At 44.3% G+C, this 24,896-nt stretch overlaps 1 protein-coding gene across 1 annotated transcript in view; it reads left to right on the forward strand.

Moving 5' to 3' along the window:
• The window catches only part of TMF1 (TATA element modulatory factor 1), a 1,367,094-nt gene that overhangs the window by 77,611 nt on the left and 1,264,587 nt on the right, over window positions 1-24,896 (forward strand). The window contains exon 2 of the mRNA XM_044076393.1: window positions 15,724-15,827. Within this exon, the coding sequence (XP_043932328.1) occupies window positions 15,724-15,827 (104 nt within the window). The remainder of the gene's footprint in view (window positions 1-15,723; window positions 15,828-24,896) is intronic.

Consider the following 24,896-nt stretch of genomic DNA (forward strand, 5'->3'; position numbering starts at 1 on the left):
TTATAAACACATTATAGGTTCATAGGTTCATAGGTTCATACTAGGCTATCTGCCCAAGGGCATTTATAAGCCTAGCCCATAGTTGTTTGGCTTTCACACCCTTTAGTTTGAATAAAACTATGCCTATTATTTTGCTGTGCCTCTGTCAAGCAGTGACACTGAAGTAATCCCTGGGGTATATCTGCGATCCCCCATCCATTGGTCAAGATTCCTCTTGGACAAGGCCAGCCAGGTGCTCTGCCTCACATGTACCGGGATTTTGTTCCACAGCATAGGGAGTCTCTGGGTGATGAATCTGTCCCTCCAGCACGTTCTATTAATAACCGTGTCAAGGTTTAAGTCTCCGCCCTTGTGGTTCTGAGGGATCTAGATTTTTGAGGTGAAGCATATTCATCAAATCAGGGTTTGACATGGCCTTATATGTCAGGCACAGGTCACCTCTGAGCAAGCGGTATGAGACTGAATAGAGCTGGAGTTCTTTCAGTCGGGCAGCATAAGACATATTTTTGAGACCCTTTATCCTTTTGGTGAGGAACTTTTGGGGCCTTTCCAGCTGCTGCAGGTGTCGGGTCAGATACATTCCGAATGGGGCATTGTACTCAATCATAGGTCTAATGAGTGATGAGTACAGGGGGACGATGACCTCCCTTGATCTAGATGTGAATCCCTTCATGATCATGTGGGCAATGTAGAAGGTTTTCCTAACCACTTTAGCAACATGAGTGTCAAACGAAAGGCTACTGTCAACCTGGGTCCCCAGATCCCTGATGACTTCTTCTGTGCTCAGTGGATTGCCACCTATATGGTAGCTAGGGGTAACCTTGGTTTTCCTGAAGGGTATGACTATGCATTTCTTGGCATTTAACTTTAGGCCATGGCTCTGGCACCAGTTATCCGTTTCTGTGAGGCCCTTCTGAAGGATATCTGTGTCAGATGTGTTTTCGACTATGGCGCCCAGTTTGCAGTCATCTGCAAACTTTGTCAGCCATAACCCTCCTGTGTTTGCTTGTACTTCAGAAAAGTAGATGCCGAACAAGAGTGGACCCAGGACTGAGCCCTGTGGGACACCACTTGTGACAGGCTTTGAGTCTGACATGGCTCCAGCAACTCTGACCCTGTGGGTTCTGTCACTTAGCCAGTTTGCAACCCATCTTGTGATGTATGGGTTTACATTCAAGCTGATGAGTTTTCGATGATACCTGAGTGGGTATTGTGTCGAAGGCCTTTGCCAGGTCAAGGTAGGCTGTATGGACTGCCATTCCCTCATCAATGGCCTTGGTGACTGTCTCAAAAAGTCAACCAAGTTTAAAAGGCATGATCTGCCTTTGACAAAGCCAAACTGGGTTGGATCCAAAGTCTGCAAGTTCCCTATGTCTTTATTTATGAGTTCCATTATGATCCTCTCCATGGCTTTGCAGATAAGGCTTGTCAAGCTAATGGGACGGTAATTTCCAGGGTTGGTGGAGGCACCGCCTTGTGAAGTGGGACCACAGTCGCCAGGCGCCACTCCTTGCACGTATCCTGAGGTGAGGCTAAGATTAAACAGCTGTCCTAACTGTGGGTTTAATTCCTCATTGAGTTCGTGGAGCACACAGCCGGGACACCATCCGTCCCATGGATGCTGTGTTTTGCTTTGGAGAGAGCAGTTCTCACCTGGGCTTGGAGATGTTTGGGGGCTACAATCCTCTGGTATAGATATCTCTCCTTTGGGGAGGGGGGGAGTTTGCACTGAACCTGTCAGCCAGTATGTTGGCAATGTGTGTAGGTTCAGTAATCTTCACATCATTTTGAACTAATTCTGAGCATATCTGGGAGTTTCCTCCTAGGTTTCTAACATAGCTAAAGAAGGCCTTATGATTGTCTTTGAGTCCTTGGCATTTTTCTCTCAAAATTTGCCTTGGATGATTTTATGAGAGCTCTTAGTTTTTTACTTATAATGATCAAAGGTGTCTTACCTTTTAAGGATTTTGCTCTATCTTGTAGTAGCTTCCTCCTTTTGTTGTAGAGCTTGTTTATGGCTGGGGTCCACCAGACTGGACGATTGCCTTTGGTACAAAGAGTCTTAGTTTTGTTTGGGATTGCCTGATCCATGCAGTCCTGTAGGTGCTGGTAGAAGGCATTTGTAAGTGATTCAGCGGTTTGAGTAATGTTTACCACTGGCTCAGGGGCCTTAAAGGAGACCACACTAGTTTTTAGAAGTGTGAAGTCGGCTTTTGAGAAGTTTTTCACTGTGGTCTTTTTATTTCAGGTGGGGGCGGGATGAGGACCTCCAGCGAGATTAGTTTATGATCTGATCTCACCAGTGAGGGGTATGTTTCCGGTGTTGAACATTGTGATCCCATGTTCGTGATGATGAGATCAAGTATGTTTTCTCCTCTTGTGGGGATGGTGACTAGTTGTTCCATGGCATTTGAGTTTATGAACTCCAGGAACCTTTGGGCTAGAGTGTTTGGGCTTGAGTAGTGTTCCCAGTCTATATTAGGGTAGTTGAAGTCACCTAGTATGATGGTGTTTGGAGATACATTTATCCCCTCCATTGTTTTCAGGAAGGCCATGTGAGGATGTCCTTCAAGGATGCATCTGCAGTCCTTACAAATGGGTTGTCCTGTCGTCAGGCAGCCCTTCGGTCGGCCGGATTCCAAAGTCTGGGTCTGGCCTCGGCTGGTGTCGCACTTCACCCGACGTCATAGCTGCAGTTCTTCGGGTATAAACGCATCAGCCGACGCCATTTTCCTCAGTCTTTCTTGCCGCGTGGCGCCGGAAGCAGAAGCTGTTCGCAAGTGCCGGTCGGTCAGATCCAGAGATTACTACTACCGAATACTACTTCGAAGACTTCTAAAAAGCTAAGTACCCCGTTGGGGACTCTTTCTTGCCTCAGCCGATGTCAGAAAAAGTGAATAACTGTTTAACTTGTGGGAAACAAATACCTCATAAAGATTTCCACTCTTACTGCTTACCTTGTTTAGGCCCAGACCACGACGTAGCAGCTTGTCTAGCCTGTGCTTCTTTTAACCGACGGACGCTTAGACGCCGGTCGGAGTTTGCTGAGCAGTTTTTCGGCTCTGATTTTGCCTATATTATGCCGTCGGATCCTCCGACTACACAAATTACCAAAAAATGCAAAGAAAAGGACCGACACTCGCAGTCCGCGGTTTCGGCCGAAACCGCGGTTAAGCAAACCGCGAGTGTCTCGGTTTCGGCCGAAACCGAGCAAGCGGTTCTTTCTTCAGACGAAGCCATGCCTTCTACCGAGGCCTCTTCTAACCTGGTAGAATCGGCTTCTGAAATCCAACCCGCTGTTGTGGTTTCTCAGGAATTATCGGACACTATTCCCTTGGATATATCTACTCCTGCACGTGGAGCTGCTAGGCCTCCTGCAGCCATGTCCATTAAGGCCTTTGCCAGGGCTAAAGCAGCTAAAGCTTCTAAGACTGGGCCTGTTAAGCCCCCCTCTCACAGGCCCAGCTCCAGTTCCCAAATGCTTTCTTTGGCAGAGGATCTCATTTCTTTAATTAGGGGATCCCAGCCTCATCCAGACAGGGCTTCTCATCCACCTCCAGAGAAGAGACCTAGAGCAGAGCCTCCTGAGCCAGTATCCACGGATGATTCAGACAATAGAGACCCTCCAGAGGCTCCTTATTCTCCTTACGAAGACTCTGATGCTGAAGAGTCGATTCCTTCTGCCTCTCCATCTGAGGAATTTTCCTTTGGGGAAACCTTACATGCCATGAGGGAACAATTTCAGTGGCAGGGCCAAGATTTCTCAGACTCCAGGAAAAGGCTTAGGACCTTTTTGCATTTACCACAACATAGGCCTTTAGCTATACCTCCAGTTCTTTCTGTTGTAGATGATGCATTTAATGATGCTTGTACTGCTCCTGATTCCTTACCTCCAGCCCCTGCTAAGCCCGGTAGGTTCTACAGGGTCCCGGACACACATCACCATTTATACAAGGCTCCTTTTGCAGATCCAGAGACTATCTCCCAGGGGCCTAAGGCAGTAGCATCTACCTCTGCTAAAAATCCCCTCCCCTCTGAAAGGGAATCCAGGTCCTTAGAGATGGGGTAAAAAAGTATACACCTCTGCTACTCTGTCAGCTAGGGCCTTGAACTGTCAATTTCATATGATCCAATATCAGGAGTTTATGCTTGATCAGTTAACTAAGAAACTGTCCACTGATGAAACTTTAGATAAGAAATATGTTCTGGAAATGGTGCATAACATTCAGCAAGTTAGTAACCATTCTTTAAAATGCGGCTATGATGCACTGGAGGCTTCCTTTAGATCAGCCATGACTGGCACAGTTATCAGAAGGCATGCATGGTTGAAAGAACAGGCCTTGCCGGACCATGTCAAATCAAAACTGTTAGATGCTCCCATGGACAAGGTCAGTTTATTTGGTTCTCCTGCACAGCAGGTACTGAAGAAAATGGAAGAGAAGGCAAAATCTGTCCAAACAGTGAAAGACTTCTTACAGGTCCAACCTCCAAGGTTTAGCAGGAACTGGCCCTCCAAAATTGGTCCTTTCCAGACTCCTCTAAAGCACAGAGAGGCAGGAATAGGCGTTCAAGAGGCAGAAATCAATCCAGGGGTGCCTACAGGGGACGCCAGTGGCAGGGCAACAACCAGCGAGGCACAGACACAGCCACTACTACTGCAACAGGACAATCACAGTGACTTGGCTCTGGCACCGCCTACCAGGGAACAGCTAGCAGCACCCTTAGGCGGAAAGCTAGCCTTATTTTCAGAGAACTGGCATTACATCACAAGGGACAAGTGGATTTTGCAAACTATAGACCAAGGCTACAGGTTTCATTTCCATACTCTACCAGGAAAAAGGGGAATGCCAAACCTACCACCAAATCAAAAGACAGAAGCTCTAAAACAAATAGCTCAATTAGTCAGAATGAGAGCTGTGGAAAAGGTACCATCTATGGAACAAGGAAAGGGATTTTACTCCAGACTCTTCCTGGTACCCAGAAAAGAGAAAAATGGAGGCCTATTCTCGACCTGTCCGCTTTAAACACATTCCTCATTGTTCCAAAATTCAAAATGCTGACTCTACAGCAGCTTCTTCCCATGCTGGGCAAGGAGTCTTGGCTGGTAACTCTAGATCTCAAGGAGGCATACCTGCACGTCCCCATACGACCAAATTGCAGAAGATACCTCAGATTTCTTGCAGGATCAGAGCATTATCAATTCTCAGCATTGGCCTTTGGCTTATCTACTGCGCCCAGAGTGTTCACGAAATGCCTGGCATCAGTAATCGCTCATTGCAGAGTTCTGGGAATCGAAATTTATCCCTACCTGGACGACTGCCTGATACAAGCGGACAACAAAAACAAACTAACAGAAGATTTACAAAGAGTCATTTACTTGCTGCAAGCCCTGGGATATACAGTCAATATAAAAAAGTCAAGGCTGATACCATCCCAACGAATAACCTTTTTAGGTGCAGAGCTGGACACATCAAAGCAGATGGCATTCCTAACTGTGGAAAAACAAGAACAACTCTCTCTCTATTTCTTGGCATTAACAAAGCAGAACCATCTAACAGCAAGAAAAGTACTGCAAGCCCTGGGCTTCATGGCATCCTGCATAATTCTGGTCCCTCATGCCAGACTGCATATGAGAAAACTACAGTGGTACCTGAAGAATTTATGGTCTCAGCACAAACACAGCCTAGAAACCAAAATTCCACTAATACCATGCCTGAAGCAGGAGTTCCTATGGTGGGCTCAGGCCTGTCAATCGAACACAGGTTTGCCCTTCTACAGCATTCCACCAAGCCAAACCATCACAACGGATGCCTCAGACCTCGGTTGGGGGGCCCACATGCTGGACAAGTGCATACAAGGCTTATGGACTCAAGATCAGCTGCACCTACACATAAATCTAAAGGAAATGCTGGCAGTAAAATTGGCAATCCAGACATTCAGACCATTCCTCCAAGAAGGACAGTTGATGATAAGGACAGACAACACCACAGTTATGTGGTACATCAACAAACAGGGAGGCACACATTCATACCTCTATGCCGGATGGCAATGGACCTATGGAATGTGGCTCTGAGCTACAACATTCAGTTGCAAGCAATTTTGTACCGGGAAAAGAAAACATTCTAGCAGACATATTAAGCAGAACTACCACGGATTCCCACGAATGGAAGCTGCACCCGGACATCTTCAAAGCCATCACAAGAAAATGGGGACTACCACAAATAGACTTATTTGCATCCCCACTCAATCACCAGCTAAAGAAATTCTGCACAAGGACGTACCACCCACTTGCATGGAAGGTGGACGCCCTATCTTTCAGTTGGAAAAACCTGACAGCATATGCATTCCCACCACTTCCTTTGATGCACAAGGTGCTTTTGAAGATCAAAGAGGAACATCCAAGGATCATTCTAATAGCTCCAGACTGGCCAAGACAACATTGGTACCCATTACTGAGGAGCATGTCTCAGGAACAAATGTGGACACTACCCCTAATCCCATTGCTGTTAACTCAGAACAGCTACAACATCCTGCATCCAAACCCGAAAACTCTGCAACTGACTGCCTGGAACATTACATAAGAGCAACTAACCCAAATTTATCCCAAAGGGTTAAAGACATTATCCTTGAGGCTCGCAGACCTTCAACAAGAAAGAATTATGCAGCAAAATGGAAAAGATATCTCATTTGGAGTACTGCAAAGGGAAAAGATGTGTCTCTGGTAAACATAGCCAACATCCTGGAGTACTTGGCAGAGCTCTTCCATACAGGCCTGTCCTATTCCTCCATCAAGATACACGCATCAGCTATTTCAGCAGAATACACCTTGGATCCCCCTGTCTTCTCACATCCCCTGCTCAGGCAGTTTCTGAGAGGAATTAAAAATGTAAAACCTCCTAGGAAACCACCATTGCCAGCATGGGACTTGAACTTTGTGCTAGAAAAATTGACACTTCCTCCTTTCGAACCAGCAGCAACAGCAGAATTACAATACTTATCCTGGAAGACTGCTTTCCTGCTGGCAATCACCTCAGCAAGAAGGGTTTCTGAACTACAGGCATTAATGGCGGTGCAACCCTTCCTGATCTTCCATCAAGACAGAGTGTCCATGAGAACAAATCCTACATTTATGCCTAAGGTGGTATCCAGAGTGTCTTTAAACCAGGCTATCCACCTTCCTACATTCTACCCAAACCCACAGAACAGGGGAGAAAGACTGTTGCATACCTTGGATGTGCATAGACAATTACGCTACTACCTGGACAGGACCAAGTCAAATAGAAAAACTGACCAGCTTCTGGTAGCATATGCAACAGGAAGGGAAGGAAAAGCAATTTCAAAACAGACAATCTCCAAGTGGATAGGAAATTGCATTAGATTTTGTTACTCCTTCCACGGAAAGAAAACTCCAGAGAACATCAGGCCTCACTCCACAAGGGCTACAGCCACTACTACAGCTTTCTACGAGGGGTGGCTACCAAGGACATTATAGAGGCTGCTACTTGGACCTCCGTGCATACATTTGCCAAGCATTATAATTTACCATTATACTCTAGATCCCGAGCAGGGTTTGCCACTGCTGTTTTGCAAGGGATCCTAGCTACACCATAATCTCTTTTTCCTCCTCCCTAGTTTGGCTATGGTATTCTACCCATTTGTAAGGACTGCAGATGCATCCTTGAAGGACATAGTACAGTTTTGTACCTACCATAAATGTAGATGTCCGATAGGAATGCATCTGCAGTCAGGATTACCCACCCGCCTTCCCCTCTGTGGTACTCCTAGGGTACATGCCACCTTTCAGCTAGCTTGGGGGGGATCTGTTATGGTGTATTTGTTTGTATATATGTACATACATGCTTACTTTATGTGTTTGCTCTCTACTATTTGGCAACATTGGCATTTATCCAAATTTAGCCATCCAAGAGGGCACCTGGCATCTGGGGCAAGAAACACTGAGGAAAATGGCGTTGGCTGATGCCTTTATACCCGAAGAACTGCACCTATGACGTCGGGTGAAGTGCGACACCAGCCGAGGCCAGACCCAGACTTTGGAATCCGGCCGACCGAAGGGCTGCCTGACGACAGGACAACCCATTTGTAAGGACTGCAGATGCATTCCTATCGGACATCTACATTTATGGTAGGTACGAAACTGTACTTTCCTGTGTTTGAGAGGGTGGCCTGTAACATGCTACAAATTGCAGAGCAGTCTTGCCTATGGTTAATTGCACATGGATGGTCTCCGATGCATCGTGCGTTGCCACCAACCTTGAGGTGTGGGTGTCCTTTATGAATATGGACACCCCCCCTCCTTTCTTGGTGTTGTCCGGATTTTGGGGCCGGAACGCATGATATGAGGTGAAACCTGCTAGTGCTGGGGTGCTCTCAGGAGCCTTGAACCAGGTTTCTGTCACAGCACAGACATCGATGTTCTCCATACTGAGAAGGGCCTCGAGTGCGTGCATCTTGAGATTGAGACTTCTGGCATTGAGCAGCATTACCCTTAGTTTTTTACTTTTTGTGTTCTAGGGTGGTAGGTTTAGAATTTGAGCCTTGCCTAAAAGGCACTATGGGGAGGCAAGAGCCTTTGCCAATATCCGAAGCCTGGGGTAACAGGTGCAAGCCGCCCTGCTAAGCAGCGTGGCTTGTCCAGCATGTCATCCCAGGCAGACAGACATTGGATCCCCTTTGAATGACACCAGAATTTAATATAATTATACAATTTACACCCGACCCAAGTTGATAGCAATCTCTCATTTGACAACCACGTGGCCAAAGTGGTTAGAAAAACATTTTATATAGCCCACCGAATCATGAAGGGATTCACATCTAGATCAGGGGAGGTCATCGTGCCTCTTTATTCATCCCTCATCAGGCCCATAATTGAGTGCAATGCCCCTTTTGGGATGCACCTTACCAGACACCTGCAGCAACTGGAAAGACCACAAAAGTACCTCACCAAGAGGATCAAAGGGCTTAAACAGATGCCATATGCTGCCCAGTTAAAGAAACTCCAGCTCTACTCAGTGGCATACCGCCTGCTCAGAGGTGATCTGTGCCTGATGTAAAAAGCCATGTCCAACCCGGAATTAATGGACATGCTGCTCCTTAGAAAATCCAAATCCCATCGAGCTACGTGCTCGAGAGACTTGAACCTCAGCACTGAAATAAATAGGACATGCTGGAGGGACAGATTCATAACCCAGAGGCTCCCTTCACTCTGGAATAAAATTCCAGCCCAGGTTAGGCAGAGTCCCTCATTGACTCTCTTCAAGAGGAATCTTGATGAGTGGATGGGAGATCGTAGGTTTACCCCGGGTATCACTTCTGTGTCACTGTTAGACAGAGGCACAGTTTACTAACCTCGAAAAAGGGCATAGCAAAATTAATTTAAAATGGGTGGCGAAAGCCAAACACACACTGGCTAGGCAGATAGCCTAGTATGAACCTATGAACCTATAATTAATATAGTTGACTAAGCCTAGTTCACCAAAAAACTTCATTAAAAACAATGGTTAACTTAACAAATGGATAAACTTTTTTAGATCTAATGTCTATCCAGGGCTTAATAAAACTAATAGTATTAAACCCATTTTGAAATTAAGACAAGTATATGTTAGAGTATTACAGTTGTCCTGTGGAGCTTTTTAGGCAGTAATGAAATTTGTTAAGTTGACCATAGTTTTTAATGAAGTTTTTTTAGTGAACTAGGCTTAGTCAAATATATTAATTATGTAAATTGTATAATTATATAATGTGTTTATGAGATATGTTATGTGATTGGCTGGTGTTCTATATTTATTCTGTGGTTTTAATGTACTGATTTATTCTTGAAAAAGAGTTTCAACTCGAAAGCTTGAAGTAATAAACTTTGTTTTACATGGATGGTCGTGCTGTGCCTTTTTCTTACTGGGTTTAATTTTGTGTTGGTTCACCCCACCTAGTTTGGGTTCGTGAAGGGCCGATCTCGTCTCCTGAACCTGACGGACTTCTTTGAATCAATCTCCAAAGCTGTGGACGAGGGTAAGGTGGTCCACATAGTCTATCTGGACCTCACCATCCCCCACTCTGGAATCACAGATAAACTTAGTAATTGATTCCAGAGTGGGGGATGGTGTCGAAGGCTTTGGCGAGGTCCAGATAGGCTATGTGGACTACCTTACCCTCGTCCACAGCTTTGGAGACTGATTCAAAGAAGTCCGTCAGGTTCAGGAGACGAGATCGGCCCTTCACAAACCCAAACTAGGTGGGGTCTAGTGTTTGAAGGTTGTCAATGTCTTTGTTTATAAGTTCCATGATAATACGTTGCATGGCCTTGCAGATCAGGCTCGTCAGACTGATGGGGCTGTAGTTCCCAGGATCCAAGGTGGATCCCCCCTTGTGGAGTGGGATAACTGTAGCTGTGCGCCACTCAGTGGGCACGAAGCCTGAGGTGAGGGTATGATTAAACATGACATTTAGGTGAGGTGCCAGTTTTAGTTCATGTAGTACACAACCCGGGATGTCTGGTCCCTTGGATGCTGTATTCTTAGCTTTGGAGAGTGCGGTTTCTACCTGTGTGGCCGTTATTACCAGAATTTGGCAATCTTTTGGTATTGAGATGGGCCTTTTAGGGGGTGAAGTTGGCACTGAATTGATCTACCAGGATATTGGCAATATCCTTGGGATCAGTATATTTAATGCCATTCTGTTGTAGCTCAAAGCAGATCTGAGCATTGCCATTTAGATTCTTGACATAGCTATAGAATGCTTGTGGTTGTCTTTGAAATCTTTGGCAATTTTATTTTTGTAACTAGCTTGGAAGGATTTTATGAGGGATCTCAGCTTCTTATTGAGGCTGGTAAGGGAGTTTTTTGCATCCTGGGATTTTCCTCTTTTCTGCAGCAGTTTCTTCCTTTTGTTGTAAAGTTTATGTCAGGGGATCACCAGATTGGCTTCCTTTTTTTGGAGGAGAGTGTCTTGGTTCTGTTTGGGATGGCACAATTCATGCATGAGTGGATGTGCCCATAGAGTGCCTTAGTGTAGGATTCAGCAGTCGACCTTTCAGTTCCCATCTGCATGGGTGTTATGAAGTTTGTCACTTCTGACTTGAGTAGCATGAAGTTGGCTTTGGAGAAGTTTTTATGGAGGTTTCCTTACTGGGGGGGTGTGGATGTCAAGGGTGATTAGCTTATGGTCAGAGCTGACCAACGAGGGGGTGACCATAGGTGTGGAGCATCAGTTTCCCACATTGGTAATGACCAGGTCTAGAATATTGGAGCCCCTGGTGGGACTATGGATTAATTTATCCAGGGCATTGGAATTTATGAATTCCAAGAACCGTTGGGCAAAGGTGTTGGTACACAAGTAGTTTTCCGAGTTAATGGCAGGGTAGTTGAAATCACCCAGTGTTAGGGCGTTTGGTTGTATCTTAATGTTTTCCGGTATGTTTAGAAAGGTGTAGTGAGAATCATGGGGCATGGTGGGGGATCTGTAGCAAGCTACAATTTGGATTGCAGTCTTACCTAGTGTTAGTTGCACCTGGAGAATTTCAGACGCATTGTGTTGGGCAACTAGCCTGGTGGTGTGAATATCCTTGGTGAATATGGACACTCCTCCACCTTTAGTGTTTTGGTCCTGGTTTGGTGGCCAAAAAGTGTGGTAAGAGTTGTTGCCTGGTATTGCAGGGGTGCTCTCTGGAACCTTGAACCAGGTCTCGTTTACTGCACAGATATCGATGTTCTCCATTTTTAGGAGTGTCTCGAGAGAGTGCATTTTGAAGTTTAGACTTCTAGCATAGGGGTAGCATTACCTACAGATTTTGCATGCTTGTACCTGTTACAGTGGTGGTTTTGTCCTTTGAACTTTGCCTAAAAAAGGCAGTATAGGGGTGACAAGAGCCTTAACCCATAACCTGAATCCCAGGGGCGACAAGTGCAAACCATCTCTGGCAAAGCATCGTGGTCTGTCAATGATGATGTCCCAGGCAGACAGATACTGGATCCCCTTTGAATGACACCAGAAGCTTAGCCAATTGTTGAAGTCAATCATTTTGTCCTTATACTGTGGTATCATTCTGGGCAAAGGCAGGATGCTACTCGGGGCTAAGGTCATACCTACCTGGGCCACATGATCTGAGAGCTCCTCCATGTCTCTTTTCATGTAGTCCAGGGAGGTATGTCTCAAGTCATTTACTCCAACATGGACAATGACAGAGTTATATTTGCACTTGTTGTGGAGTGACTTGAGTGCATGCGTTATGTGGCGGATCCTGGCACCCAACACACAGCTGACTGTAATTTTCTCCTTGTTCAGCCTGGTGAGTGGGGCATCAGTGTACCTGAGTATAGAGTCACCTATGACTAAAGTGTTGTTATGTTGTCTTGCCTTAGGGGCTGTTGTTGGGTGGCACACTGGTGTTGTGAGTTATGTGACACTTTGGTTGTGATTAGGGTTTGTTTGCGTTTCAGCTTTGGCGGACCTTGTTGCTTGGGCAGGTTATTGTTAACGGCCTCCACATATGAGAGTTTAGTGTTGTTATGTGAGAGTGTTGGTGGTGTGAGTTTAAAAGGGCTATGTGTTGCTTGAGGTGTAGTGCGGGTGTTAACCTTCTCCTCTTGACTGTCTAGCACAATCTTGGCTTGAGAGCTTTGCTTCCACTTTGGTTATATAAGTGCATTTCTTGCAGGTTGTAGTGTTGGGTGGTAGGAGGAGAGGGTTGTCTGTGTACATGAGGCAATTGCTGCATTGCCCCAAGATGCCCAGATTCACCAGGTGGACAGGAGAAATCACTGGAAGCTGACCCTTGGACATGCCTGGTTTGGTTCTTTTTTTTATAAAGTACAAGAGCTGTTTTCCCTTACCTTAGCAAGGTACTTTGCAATTATGAGCTGTTTAGTGCCTACAATTAATTTCTTCTTATTAACAAGGAGAGCTGAGTGCCTGTATCAGTTTAAGGCTTCCTAGTGCTTTCCAGCAGGTTTTAGAGCAAGTGCTAGTCACAGGGATGCTTAAAGGTAAGATCAAACAAAATTGTTTATCCTAAACACTGCAGGGTGCACTAGAGGAGTTAGAGGTCAAAGTAGGTAACTTAAGTTTTACCTGTCTAAAAAGTTAAGTTTTAGTGGAGAGTCACTATTTTTAAAACAACAAGATAGATTGAAAGGGGGTGGTCAGTTTTGTATTCTGGTACTATGGAATACAGTAGGCTGGCCAATACATTTAAATAGTTAAAGGGGAGTGATTTCACAAAATGATAATTTTGCGCTTACTCACACAAGCCAGAAAAAACAGAGAGGAAATGAAATTTATGGTCAAATTAACATAAGGGACAGGCAACTAGAAAGACGGTGTGTTTAAGGTGTGTTAAGTTTTAGTGGAGAGTCACTATTTTTAAAACAACAAGATAGATTGAAAGGGGGTGGTCAGTTTTGTATTCTGGTACTATGGAATACAGTAGGCTGGCCAATACATTTAAATAGTTAAAGGGGAGTGATTTCACGAAATGATAATTTTGCGCTTACTCACACAAGCCAGAAAAAACAGAGAGGAAATGAAATTTATGGTCAAATTAACATAAGGGACAGGCAACTAGAAAGACGGTGGTGTTTAAGAACACAACAGTAACCGGGTGTGAGGGTGGGGAAAAATGTTCTGCCTGACTCACGAGACAGAGCTTTGGTCTCTTTTCAAGTTTTAATATGCAGTTAAAAGCAGAATATAAGTAAAATACAAGATAGAGAAAACAAATCACAGTATTCAAAATAGGAAAAGGCAATAAAGTAATACACAATACAACAAATAAAAAGCAAACTAACCTTTTCCTCACATCAAAGTGTAGCAGAGTCTGGGTGAGCCTTTCTAGTAAAGTTCTGAAATGTTTTAATTTACCCCTTAAATAGAAGGTTTAGTTCCTAGCTCCACCCCCTCGGTTCACAGATGATTAACCTTAACTTACCTATTCTATCTTGTGTGTGATTCCTTAATTGATCTGTTCTGATTTCTGCCTGACTCACAAGAGACAGAGCTGTGGTCTCTTTTCAAATTTTAATGTGCAGTTAAAAGCAGAATACAAGTAAAACACAAGGTAAAAAAGCAAATTACAGTATTCAAAATAGAAAAAGGCAATAAAGTAATACAAAATACGACAAGTAAAAAGTAAACTAACCTTTCTCTCACAGCAAAGTGTAGCAGAGTCTGGGTGAGCCTTTCTAGTAAAGGCATTCAATACAGTCTCCCATCCCCTACTGCTATCTAAACTTGCTAGTCTCAATCTATCATCCTCCACCCTTACCTGGTTCGCCAGTTACTTATCTAGTAGGCAGCAGTCTGGTAAATGTCTGTCTTCCTCTTCTCCATTCTTACCTGTCCCAACAGGAGTTCCCCAGGGCTCTATCCTGGGACCCCTCCTGTTCAGTATCTTCGCCAATGACCTCCACACACCTTGTAAACTATCCTTCCCTCATCCAATATGCTGATGATTCAGCCCTCATCTCCATCTCTGAGAACATTTCTGAACTTCATACTCTCACTCAGCAAACCTTTTTATCTATCGAACAGTGGCTAACTGATAACCTATTCATTCTCAACCGTAAAAAGACCAAGCTCTTACTATTTCTCCCTCGCTCACTTTCCTACCACAAATCCTCCTCCTCTATCACTTCCTCAAGTAACACAATTATTAAACCTGATGCTCACACTAAACTTCTAGGAATCATCATCGATGATGAACTCAAATTTAATATGCACCTTCTCCAATGTATAAAAAAGACAAACCAGAAATTAGGTTTATTATATCGTAACAAAAAAGTTCTAACTCCAAATGCTAGACTCTCCCTTGATCAAGCTCTCTTCCTCCCCTTCTCTTTGCTGCCCCAGTGTTTACCAACATTCAAACCACAACCTTAAACAAACTCCCAACAAACTTAACCATAAGATTGCTAGTTTCATCACAAACTCTCCATACAATACACATCATTGCCTAGCCCTTTAATCCCTCAAATGGCTGGAATTCCCCCACCTACTGTTGCTATCACAGCTTCAAATGTTATACTTTATTCTCTACAAACCGTCATCTTGTCCTTTTCTCTCTTCCTTCATCTCTACTTACACACCTTCTCGTACTCTCTGTACCTCAAGTCAGCAACTGCTACAAACCTACCAACCAAAAAAAATAACAGTAGGCAAACTCATATATAAATACGCCATAGCCCAAACTTGGAACAGACGTCCTAGAGACATATGCACCACTATTCACCCAACCCACTTTAAGGAAAAACTCAGACTCCATTTTCTTAGCTCCAGAATTTGTTCTTGTAGAGCCCCAACTTGAACCCTCCCTCTCCACCGTTGGTGTAGCCTGCTCACTAGCTGCCCCTCACAACAATAGCAATCCCTATCCTGGAGGATACCACTTTCTAATTTATACATCATATCTGATGGACCAAACTCATGTTTGTAAGTATGTAAATAAATCTGTACTCTGTTAACACAGGTCTGTTTCAACTATAAGTGTGTGCATTCTTTGCTTTGTATGTTTATGATATTGTATAACTCGATTTCTTTTCATATGTTACTGTAAATGTTATTTTTATTTTGTAAACTGTCTGTTTTGGAGCTTTTCTCCTTGTGTCGCCACTGAAAAAGGGCCAAAAGCCCAGCTCGACTAACCCGGTTAACAGATGTCACTAAATAAATAAAAAATAAATAAAATAAATGTACATTTGCTTTCATTCCACTTAGATCATTGATGACCTGTCTGAGAGGCTGGAAAAGAGAGAAGCACAGCTTTTAACTGTTAGTAAAGAAAAGGCAAGACTAGAAGAAACATGTGACAACCTTTCAGAGTAAGTACTTTTTTTGCCGTTACTTCTTTTACAGTCAGTAGGTGTTTTTTTTTTTTTTAATGCAGTTCTCTTACCATTTTTTTCATCTGAATTTCATGAGCTGATAGAATCATTTTAAGCATTTTAATACATGGTACTTTGAATAAATTTTCTGGAATGCCTTGCACTTTTTACATTGTTGAGGTATTGTATCCAATATATGCACATGAGAATATGCCGTCAAAAATAAGGCTCATTCATGGTTTTTCACATCTGCTTGACTGTTCAGTTGGCCTTGACATTCCCTTTGCAGATTTGCATTGTCTTTAATTTGGTCTAGGCTCTGTTCATATAAACCTGTTTAAGTATTAAAAAGCTTACATTTTTTTTCTGCACAGGTCTAGAAATCAAGATAGAGATTCCATATTCTGATTAGACGGCATTTATTTTTTTTTAGTTGGCCTTTAATTGCTGCAGTTACTGATGTGCTTTGGAGATATGTCTAGAGCCTTTGCTAGACTAATATCTCATTGGAGGGTCCTATTTACAAGTTGGCTTGTTATGATTTATGATTTTGTTCATTAAATAATTTGATGCAGGTTGTATCTATAGTAAGCAGTACTATGATATTTGTCTTTTTTGCTTGGATTCACTCAACATGTCTACTGGTTTTTGTTCTGAGTAGTATGAATGTTCTCCTGCTGGGGTAGGTATTATCCTTTATGTACAACCTATATTTGTAGTATACATTGGTATACATCTCACCCATTCATGTTCTTTATTAATTTATCATTTCTAGGGGGATGTTCTTCATGTTTCACTGTTGCAGTCATTACATTTGGGTAATCTGCTGGCAGGTTGCCCTCAATCGGCCTGAATATCAAAGTCTTGGGTCCTGTGTCGGTTGCTGTCTCCTCTTACATGACGTCAGGGGTATAAAGCAGGCAGCCGACACCATTTTCTTTAGTCTTTCTTGCCGCGCAGTGCCCGAAGCAGAAGCAGTTCGCAAGTGCTGGTCGGCCGACTCCTGAAATTTTCGAATTCGAGTTTCAGAACCGAAGTCTTCAATTAAAGCTAAGTATCCCGTTGGGGAAACTTTTTCTTGCTCCATACCGATGTCAATAAAAGTTAATAATTGCATTATTTGTGGGAAGCAAATACCTCATAAGGATTTTCATTTGTACTGTATTCCTTGCCTAGGCCCAGATCATAACGTGCCTTACTGTCGGTTTTGTGCTAGATTTAACCAACACACTATTAAGCGTCGGTATATCTTTGCTTCAAAATATTTTGGAAACAGCGTCTTTCCAGGCTTGATAGTTGTTGCTGAAGCAACCTACCAAGGAGAGAAAACGCAGAGAGAAGAAAGGAGCCACTTTTGAGATTTTAAGTATTTTCTTCTGATTCTTTGTTTAAAAATTACTGCTTTGCCGCCTACTTTTCGGTGTTTTCAGGCTTGCTAAAGTTGATATCTGTATTAGAAACAGTGTTTAGAACACATCTAGAGCCTGTTTACTGCATTTACTGTGTTGCACTTAATTTAAAATCAGTTTTCTTAAAATTGCATTTTACCTGACTCTGGCCTAGCACTCAAGTGTGGGGTCATTTATTGCACTGTTCTAACTATTTTGCTACTTGTGTATCTCTGCTACCTTTAAACTAAAACAAAACAAAACAAAAAAAAAATCTTGCTTTTTTCCCACCTTCTGAAATTTAAGAAAGTTCAGTTACAGATTTGCTGTTCTGAACTGTTTGTAAGTTTCTTGGAGGCCAGTGCTTGCTTGGGCTAAAGGGAAGTCTCTGTGTTCACCAGTGGCAGTGGTTAACACTGAGCAGCCTGCCTGTCCCTGTAGGAGTGGTTACTGCCTAGAAGCTGTAGTTGTATTGGCCATTTTGGGTCAATTCCAAACTCCTTGATCTCTCTCTCTTAAAACCCTGCAACTCTCTTTTTGCGCGGTCTTGCGCACAGAGCAGCGTCGGGCAGCGCCGCTTAAACAGGTTTAAACTATTCCCGGCTCCACAAAGTCTGCTCTTCACTTTTTCCCTTAGAACTGTTCTAAATCTCAAAATAAGTACTCTATTTTCATTCTAAAGCCCTGCACTTGCTCGTACAAATAATCTCATAGGTAAACACTAATAAACTTAAGCACTACATCCTCTTATACTCCTTTTAAGCACTTGTTCCCTATTGGTTCTTTCTATCAGTCAATAAGTAGTTCCCTATATTATTCAGGCATGTCCAAAGGTCAGTTTCGGGTTTACTCCCCAGTCCAGCTGGTGAATCTGGGAATCTTGAGGCAATGTTACAACTGCCTTATGTATACAGACCACCCTCTCCTCCCCCGAACAAGCTCAGATATATGTGAGAGATGCAACTATATAGCCAAACTGGACGCTAAGCTCTCTCAACCCAGTACTGGCACAGCCTGTCAGGAGGAGAAGGTAACCACACACACCACAAATATAGTCTCACATAGACCTATCGCATCAGCAAACCAAACACATAAACACACAGAAACATACTCGGAGGCTCTAAATAAAAATCTGCCTAAGCAGCAGAGGCCTCCAAAGCAGACATCCAAGCAACCCCTACCACAAAACAATACCCACATAGCACATAGCTCACTAAGTCAGTGTGCCACACAGTCACAGCCCTTAAGACCAAACAACACACCTAATACACTTGTAATAGGTGACTCTATTGTCAGACACACTAACGTCCCACTCACCAGGCTGAACAAGGAGAAGGTCACTGTAAGCTGCCTGTCGGGTGCCAGGATCCACCACATAACACAAGCAACTCAGGTCACTCCAAAGCAAGTACAAATATGACTCCATCATTGTCCATGCTGGTGTGAATGACCTGAGACGTACCTCCCTGGACTACATGAAAAAAGACATAGAGGAGCTCTTTGATCATGTAGCCCAGGCCGGTATGACCCTGACCTTGAGTAGCATCTTACCCTCACCAAGAATGATGCCACAGTATAAAGACAAAATGATCAATTTTAACAATTGGCTAAAGTATTGGTGTCATTCAAAGGGGATCCAGTGTCTGTCAGCCTGGGATGACATGCTCGACAAGCCACTTTGCTTCGCTAGGGACTGCTTGCACCTGTCACCCCTGGGTTTTCGAATACTGGCAAAGGCTCTTGCCTCCCCCATAGTGCCTTTTTTTAGGCAAGGCTCAAAAGACAAACCCACCTCCATAGACAACACAAAGAAAAAAAAATCTAAGGGTAATGCTGCTCAACGCCAGAAGTCTAAACCTCAAGATGCACGCACTTGAGACTCTCCTCAGTATGGAGAATATCGATATCTGTGCAGTAACAGAAACCTGGTTCAAGGCTCCCGAGAGCACCCCAGCACTAACAGGTTATACTTCATACCATGCTTTCCGGCCCCAAAACTCGGACCGAACCAGAAAAGGAGGGGGAGTATCCATATTTATCAAAGATACCCACACCTCCAGGTTAGTGGCACTGCACGAAGCATTGGAGACCATCCATGTGCAACTAACAGTGGGCAAAACTGCCTTTCAGTTTGTAGCCTGCTACAGACCACCTTCCCAAACACAGGAACCTCACTCGGCTTTCCTGAGAACACTGGAGAATATGAAGGTCTCTCCAAACACCATTATATTGGGTGACTTCAACTACCCAAACATTGATTGGGAAAACTACTCAAGCCCAAACACCCTCACCCAATGGTTCCTAGAATTTATAAACTCAAATGCTATGGAACAACTGGTCACCACTCTCACAAGAGGGGAAATCATATTGGATCTGGTCATCACCAACATGGGGTCTCTATGTTCCACACCAGAGGTATACCCCTCATTGGTAAGATCAGACCATAAACTAATCTCACTGGACATCCATATTCCGTCCCCACCCCTAGCCAAGGAAACCACGGTGAAGAACTTATCAAAAGCAAACTTCACACTTCTCAAAACCGAGGTGGAATCATTCAAAGCCCCCGGGCCAGTGGAAAATACGGCCCAAAATGCAGAATCCTTTACAAAAGCATTCTGTGGACACCTACAGGAATGCATGGAGCATGCTATCCCAAATAAAACCAAGACTCACTCCTCCAAAGGCAGGAGACCTGTCTGGTGGACCCCGGCCATAAGTAAGCTATACAACAGAAGGAGAAAGCTACTACATGATAGAGCAAAATCCCAAAAAGGGAAGGCGTCTCTGATCAGTACTAGCAAGAAACTACAATCCCTCATGAAATCATCTAAGGCCAGCTTCGATAGAAAAATTGCACAAGACACTAAAGATAATCACAAGGCCTTCTTTAGTTATGTCAGAAACCAGGGAGGCAACTCCCAGATATGCTCTATGTTAGTGCAAAATGACAAAAAATACACTGAACCCACAGACATTGCCAACATCCTGGTAGAAAGTTTCAGTGCAAACTTCTCCCCCCCTTTCCCCCCAAAAGAGCAAATGTCTATCCCAACAGAGTGTAGCCTTCCTGAGTTCACAGATGCACAGGTTAGAGCTGCCCTCTCCAAAGCAAAAAACAGCATCAATGGGACCAGACGGTGTCCCAGGCTGCGTCTTACATGAGCTCCAAGAAGAACTAAACCCTCATATAAAGTCACTGTTCAATCTCAGCCTTACTACAGGCTATGTAACCAAGGAACGGCGTACAGCAACAGTGGTCCCACTCCACAAAGGTGGTGCCACAACAGACCCCAAAAACTGTCGCCCTATAAGCCTGACTAGCCTGGTCTGCAAAGCTATGGAGCATATCATCTTGGAAATCATAAACAAAGACAGTGGGAACCTCCAGACACTGGATCCTACCCAATTCGGCTTTGTTAAGGGCAGATCTTGCCTCTTGAACCTGGTCGACTTCTTTGAAACAGTTACCAAAGCCATAGATGAAGGGAAGGTAGTCCACACAGCCTACCTGGACCTCATAAAGCCTTCGACACAATACCCCACTCGGGCATCATAAATAAGCTCACCAGCTTAAATATCAACCCCTATGTCACAAGATGGGTTGCAAACTGGCTCAGGAATAGAACTCACATGGTCAGAGTAGCAGGTGCCATGTCAGACTCTAAACCAGTTACAAGTGGCGTCCCACAAGGCTCAGTCCTGGGACCTCTCTTGTTCGGTATATATTTCTCAGAGGTACAGGCTAACACGGGTGGACTATGGCTGACCAAGTTCGCAGATGACTGCAAACTGGGTGCCGTAATCGACTCTCCGGCTGACACAGGCACCCTCCGAAAGGGTCACACAGAGACGGATAACTGGTGCCAGAGCCATGGCCTAAAGCTAAATGCCAAAACGTGCGTAGTCATCCCCTTTGGGAAAAACAAAGTGCCCACAAATTATCACATAGATGGTAATCCATTAAGTACGGAAGAAGTAATTAGGGACTTGGGGACCCAAGTAGATAGCAATCTCTCCTTTGACAATCACATTGCCAAAGTGGTTAGAAAGACCTTCTATATATCCCACCTTGTCATGAAAGGATTCACATCTAGATCAAGAGAGGTCATTGTGCCCCTCTACTCATCACTTATCAGGCCCGTAATTGAATACAATGCCCCATTTGGGATGTACCTTATCCGACACCTGCAGCAACTGGAAAGACCCCAAAAGTACCTCACCAAGAGAATCAAGGGGCTCAAACAGATGCCCTATGCAGCTCGGCTAAAGAAACTCCAGCTCTACTCAGTTGCGTACCGCCTACTCAGAGGCGATCTGTGTCTGACGTATAAAGCCATGTCCAACCCAGAATTAATGGACATGCTTCACCTCAGGAAGTCCAAATCCCTTAGAGCTATACGCTCCAGGGTCCTGAACCTCAGCACAGAAATAAATAGGACATGCTGGAGGGACATTTTCATATCCCAGAGGCTCCCCTCACTCTGGAACAAAATCCCAATCCATGTTAGGCAGAGCCCCTCACTTGACCCTCTTCAAGAGAAATCTTGACGAGTGGATGGGAGATCGTAAGTTTACCCCTGGGATCTCTTCTGTGTCCCTGCTTGACAGAGGTACAGGAAACTAACTTTAAAAGGGCTACTTTCTGTGACCTACTATACAGAGGCACAGTCAACTAATCTAAAAGGGTGGCAAAAGCCAAACACACTCTGGCTAGGCTTATAAATGCCCTAGGGCAGATAGCCTAGTATCAACCTGTGAACTACCCTGAGATGTCGTCGGATAGCAGTCCGACTACCGGAGTTCACAAAAAACGCAAAGAAAAGGACAGAAGACAGACTGTCGAGGTACAAAATCGACGACGAAGCTTCTCCTAAGCTAGTTGGCGTTTAGCCGGTACTCAGTGAGGCACTTTCGCAGCCCCTGATGCCTGCTACTTTCGAGTCGCAGGCCTCTACCGAGACCCATGTGGAGTCCGGCACGCCGCGAGATTCTCAAAGTATTTTACCCACGGATGTCTCCCCCTCTGATGGGTCCGGAGCCGCCGAGCAGGCACCGGCTTCTGAGGGTGTCTTCAGGCCTCAGCATTTCTATATAAAACCGATGCCAGCTTCAAAAACAAAGACAAAAGCAACTTCTAAGGCTAAAAAAAATGACGCATGAGCCATGTGCTGAGGCCTCTATGCCCAAAAAGCAGATGATCAAAATGGCTGAAGACTTAATTACCTTAATCAGGGGTTCCCAACCCCCCCCCCCCCGATAAGAGGCCTAGGCAAGACACTGATTATGAATCTTCAAATCAGGTTTCTATTTCTTCTGATAAGGAATTTTCTATACCACCCTTTGAGGATTCAGATGCAGAGGAATCCATCCCATCTGCATCTCCTCCTGAAGATTATTCCTTTGGAGAAACCTTGCATACTTTGAGGGAACATTTTCATTGGGAGAGTCAAGATTTCTCAGAATCAAAAAAGAGGCTGAGGGATTTCCTTCTTCTCCCTCAGCATAGGCCTTTGGCGCCATACCTCCTGTATTAAATATTGTTGATGATGTGTTTTCGGAATCAAGCATGACTCCAGACTCCTTACCTCCAGCTCCTAGCAAGGCAGACAGATATTACAGGGTTCCTGACTCACACAAATTTTTATTCAGAAACCCTGCTGCTGACCCTAAAACTATCTCACAGGGTCCTAAAGGTGTAAAGGCCTCAACAGCTAAAAGTCCTACCCCCTCTGATAGAGATTCCAGGGCGCTGGATAGATGGGGAAAGAAGGTTTATACGTCTGCAGCCTTGGCAATTAGGGCCTTAAACTGCCAGTTCCATATGCTTAAATATCAACAGCATGTCATGGAATTATTGAAACAGAAAATTATGTTGATTTCTGAATGTGTGGAAAATAAAGAATTACAGGAATTATTGCATGCAGCAGAAGAGGTTGGAAAGCATACTTTGCAATGTGGATGTTCTTCGTGTTTCACTGTTGCAGTCATTACATTTGGGTAATCCTGCTGGCAGGTTGCCCTCAGTCAGCCTGAATTCCAAAGTCTTGGGTCCTAAGGCTGCTGTCGCCCCTTCCCTGACGTCAGGTCGTCAGGGGTATAAAAGAAGCGGCCGACGCCATTTTCTTCAGTCTTTCTTGCCGCGCAGTGCCCGAAGCAGAAGCAGTTTGCAAGTGCTGGTCGGCAGACTCCTAAGATTTTCGTGTTCGAATTTCAGATCTGAAGTCTTCAATAAAGCTAAGTACCCCGTTGGAGAAACTTTTATCTTGCTCCAGACCGATGTCAGAAAAAGTAAATAATTGTATTTCTTGTGGAAAGCAAATACCTCATAAGGACTTTCATTCTTACTGTATTCCTTGCCTAGGGTCTGATCACAACGTTTCTGGTTGTCGGTTTTTTGCTAGATTTAACCAACGCACTATTAAGCGTCAGTATGATTTTGCTTTAAACTATTTTGGACGCCAGTTTAATTATCCAGAAATGTCGGATAGCCATCCGACTGCCAGAGTTCACAAAAAATGCAAAGAAAAAGAGAGAGATAAACAACCGAGGTCCAAAACCAAGGAAGAAGCTTCTCCTAAGCCAGTCGCCGGTTCGCCGGTTCTCAGTGAGGTGCTTTCGCAGCCCCTGATGCTGCTACTTTAGAGTCGCAGGCCGCTACTGACTCCTACGTGGAGTCGGCCATGCCGCTGGAAGCTCAAGGTATTGGACCCTCGGATATCATTCCCTCAGATGGGTCCAGAGCCGCTGAGCAGGCACCGGCTTCTGGGGTGTTTTCAGACCTAAACATCTTTACATTAAACCGACTTCAGCTTCAAAGGCAAAGACTAAAGCACCTTCTAAAGCAAAGAAACAAACTCAAGAGCCACGTGGACAGGCCTCTATGCCCAAAAAACAGATGCTCACAATGGCCGAAGACTTGATTACCTTGATCAGGGGTTCCCATCCCCCTCCTAATAAGTTGCCTAGGCAAGAGACTGACTATGAATCTTCAGGTCAGGTTTCTATTTCTTCTGATTCCTCTTCTGATCAGGAATATTCTCTCCCCCCCACCCCCTATGAGGATTATGATGCTGAAGAATCTATACCTTCAGCTTCTCCTCCAGAAGACTATTCTTTTGGGGAAACCTTGCATACTATGAGGGAGCATTTCCACTGGAAGAGCCAAGATTTTTCAGAATCTAAAATGAGGCTCAGGGATTTCCTTTTACTACCTCAACACAGGCCACTAGCCATTCCACCTGTGTTAGACATTGTAGATGATGTGTTTTCGGAGTCTAGTCTTACCCCTAACTCCTTACCTCCAGCTCCTGTTAAGCCTGACCAATATTACAGGGTTCCCGACTCTCATAAATTCCTTTTTAAAAACCCTTCTGCAGACCCAGAAACTATTTCACAGGGTCCCAAAGGAGTTAGGGCTTCCGCAGCAAAATACCCTACCCCCTCTGACAGAGATTCTAGGGCACTGGACAGATTGTCAATTTCATATGCTCAAATATCAGCAACATGTCATGGCATTGCTTAAACAGAAAATGTTGTTAAATTCTGAATGTGCAGAAAACAAGGAAATGCAGGATTTATTGCATGCAGCTGAACAAGTTGGAAAGTATACTTTGCAATATGGTTTTGATTCTTTGGAGGCCTCTTGCAGGGCCGCAGTTACGGGTGAGGTTATTGG

Source organism: Protopterus annectens, chromosome 7.part0, assembly GCF_019279795.1.
Source record: "Protopterus annectens isolate FY-2018-M chromosome 7.part0, PAN1.0, whole genome shotgun sequence".
NCBI classification, from domain to species: Eukaryota; Metazoa; Chordata; order Ceratodontiformes; family Protopteridae; genus Protopterus; species Protopterus annectens.